The sequence below is a fragment of the Triticum dicoccoides genome, chromosome 3B (assembly GCF_002162155.2).
Source record: "Triticum dicoccoides isolate Atlit2015 ecotype Zavitan chromosome 3B, WEW_v2.0, whole genome shotgun sequence".
In the NCBI taxonomy this organism is placed as follows: domain Eukaryota; kingdom Viridiplantae; phylum Streptophyta; class Magnoliopsida; order Poales; family Poaceae; genus Triticum; species Triticum dicoccoides.
Window position 1 is genome coordinate 656,732,383 of NC_041385.1, and position 2,320 is coordinate 656,734,702.

Consider the following 2,320-nt stretch of genomic DNA (forward strand, 5'->3'; position numbering starts at 1 on the left):
GCTCTGACTGGCCAAGGAAATCGGCATCCGCCGCATCCTCTGCTACGGCGACTCGGACTTGGTGGTACAGCAGTCGTCCGATGACTGGGACGCTAAGGTCGCCAACATGGCAAGCTACTGCTTCCTCGTCCAGCAGATGAGCCGGCACTTTGGTGGGTGCGAGTTCCTCCATGTGCCACGAGCCGACAACAACACAACGGACTTCCCATAAAAAATGATGCAGCGGACGCCCTCACCCGCATTGGCTCCACCCGGCAGGCCATACCAACCGGTGTCTCCCTTCAGTGCATGCGCAAGCCGTCTATCAAGCCCTCGCCAGAGTCCGACTCCATCTTCATGCCGGCTGACCCTAGAGCAGTCGGATCCGGCTTGGGGACTTCAGCAGCCGGACTAGGGACTTCAACAGTTGGCCCAGGGACTTCAGCAGGTGGCCCAAGGGCTGCACCACTAGCACCCGGCCCAGGAACTCTAGCAGGCGGCCCGGGGGCTGCAGCAGTCGGCCCAGGGACTTCATCGGCACCACCAGGAGCGGCTGGCTCCAGCCCGCCGCCTCCCAACCAGGCCACCCTCGTGTCAGTTGCCGTCTTCATAGTGGTGGCGGCCCCATCTTGGGCACATCCCATCCGCGACTATCTGGTAAGCCGCGTACTACCAGCAGAAGAAGTGCTAGCCCGACAGATCCAGCGCCGAGCAGGCTCCTACACCATCGTCAATAGAGAGCTCGACAGGCAGAGCGTGACCGGTGTTTATCAGCGCTGCATGGAGCTGGAGAAGGGCATGGAGATCCTCATAGATATTCACCAGGGCGAATGTGGCCACCACGCCGCCTCCAGAGCCCTTGTGGCAAAAGCCTTTCGTCATGGTTTCTTCTGGCCGACTGCTTTGGACGATGCCAAAGAGTTGGTCAAGAAGTGCAAAGGATGCCAGAAGTTCAGCACCAAGCAACACCAGCCAGCCTCTATCCTCAAGACCATCCCCATCACCTAGCCGTTTGCTGTGTGGGGTTTGGACATGGTGGGTCCATTCAAGACAGCACGTGGCGACATGACTCATCTGTTGGTCGCCGTGGACAAATTCACCAAGTGGATAGAAGCCAAGCCAATAAAGAAGCTAAACGACCCGACAGCCATCACATTCATCACCGACATCACCGTTCGATACGGCGTCCCCCACGGCATCATCACCGACAACGACACCAATTTCGCCAAAGGCACCTTGGCCTGATTCTGCGCAAACCAGGGTATCCGACTGGATCTAGCGTTCGTTGCCCATCCATAGTCAAACGGCCAGGTGGAGCAAGCAAACGGCCTCATCCTATCCGACATCAAGCCCCGCCTGATCAAGCTGCTGGAGCGATCGGCCGGCTGCTGGATCGACGAGCTACCGGCCGTTCTCAGGAGTCTTCGGACCACGCCCAATAGATCAACCGGCTTCACGTTCCTCGTGTACGGTGCCGAGGCTATCATACCCACGGATATCGAGTTCGACTTGCCTCGCGTCACTATGTACACAGAGGCGGAAGCAAAGGAGGCACGAGAAGACGGCATCGACCTGCTGGAAGAGGTCCGACTGCTAGCATGCAGCTGGTCCGCCATCTACCAGTAGAGCCTGCGCCGATACCACAACAAGAAGGTCAAGCCGCGCAAGTTCCACGAAGGCGACCTTGTGCTCCGCCTGATCCAGTGATCAGCCGGCCAACACAAGCTCGCAGCTCCTTGGGAAGGCCCCTTCATCATCAGCAAGGCCTTGGGCAACGAATCATACTACCTCATCGACGCCCCAAAGCCCAGGGCACGCAAGCGAAGCATAGCCGGTGAAGAGACGGAGCGGCCATGGAACGCGAACCTACTCCGCCCGTTTTATAGTTGATGCGAGCATATGTACCACACCAACTTTTGTATTAAGTAAAGACCTCAGGTCCCCTGAGATGCACTCGGGGGCTACCTTTTGATCTATGAGATAGGCTTATGCCATGATTTGAGTTTTTTCATACATTCCTGCCCCGTCCGGGTTCTGGTCAGCCGGCCCAGGGGCTCGCCGCCTTGGCCTAAGTTCACACTAGCCGGAGCCGACTAGTAGTGTGCCGACGCCAAAGCCCTCTCTTCGTTCCAAGTCACAGCTCGCAGCACGGCTGTCCGATTGGCAAGAGCCAAAGGCCGAAAACGCTGTCCACACGAAAACCGACTAAGGAAAACGCCAACTAGGGCCAAGCCAGCCTCTCGCCTCCCTCGTCCGGCTGCTCAGCAGCCGGCAGACCAACTTCTCACTTGATTAGCTATGCTCTAAGCGGCAGAAGTAACTTGCCCATTCTAAACGACCA

At 57.9% G+C, this 2,320-nt stretch overlaps 1 protein-coding gene across 1 annotated transcript; it reads left to right on the forward strand.

The window, feature by feature from the left end:
- Positions 1 to 288: 288 nt before the first annotated feature.
- On the forward strand, positions 289 to 987 carry LOC119274211. Its single transcript, XM_037554869.1, has one exon. It carries the CDS (start codon positions 289 to 291, stop codon positions 985 to 987), a length of 699 nt encoding a protein of 232 aa, XP_037410766.1.
- Positions 988 to 2,320: the final 1,333 nt, after the last annotated feature.

Bases quoted from the DNA above. Each gene is read 5' to 3' on its own strand.
- LOC119274211 (XM_037554869.1), top strand. From the start codon at position 289: ATGCGCAAGCCGTCTATCAAGCCCTCGCCAGAGTCCGACTCCATCTTC.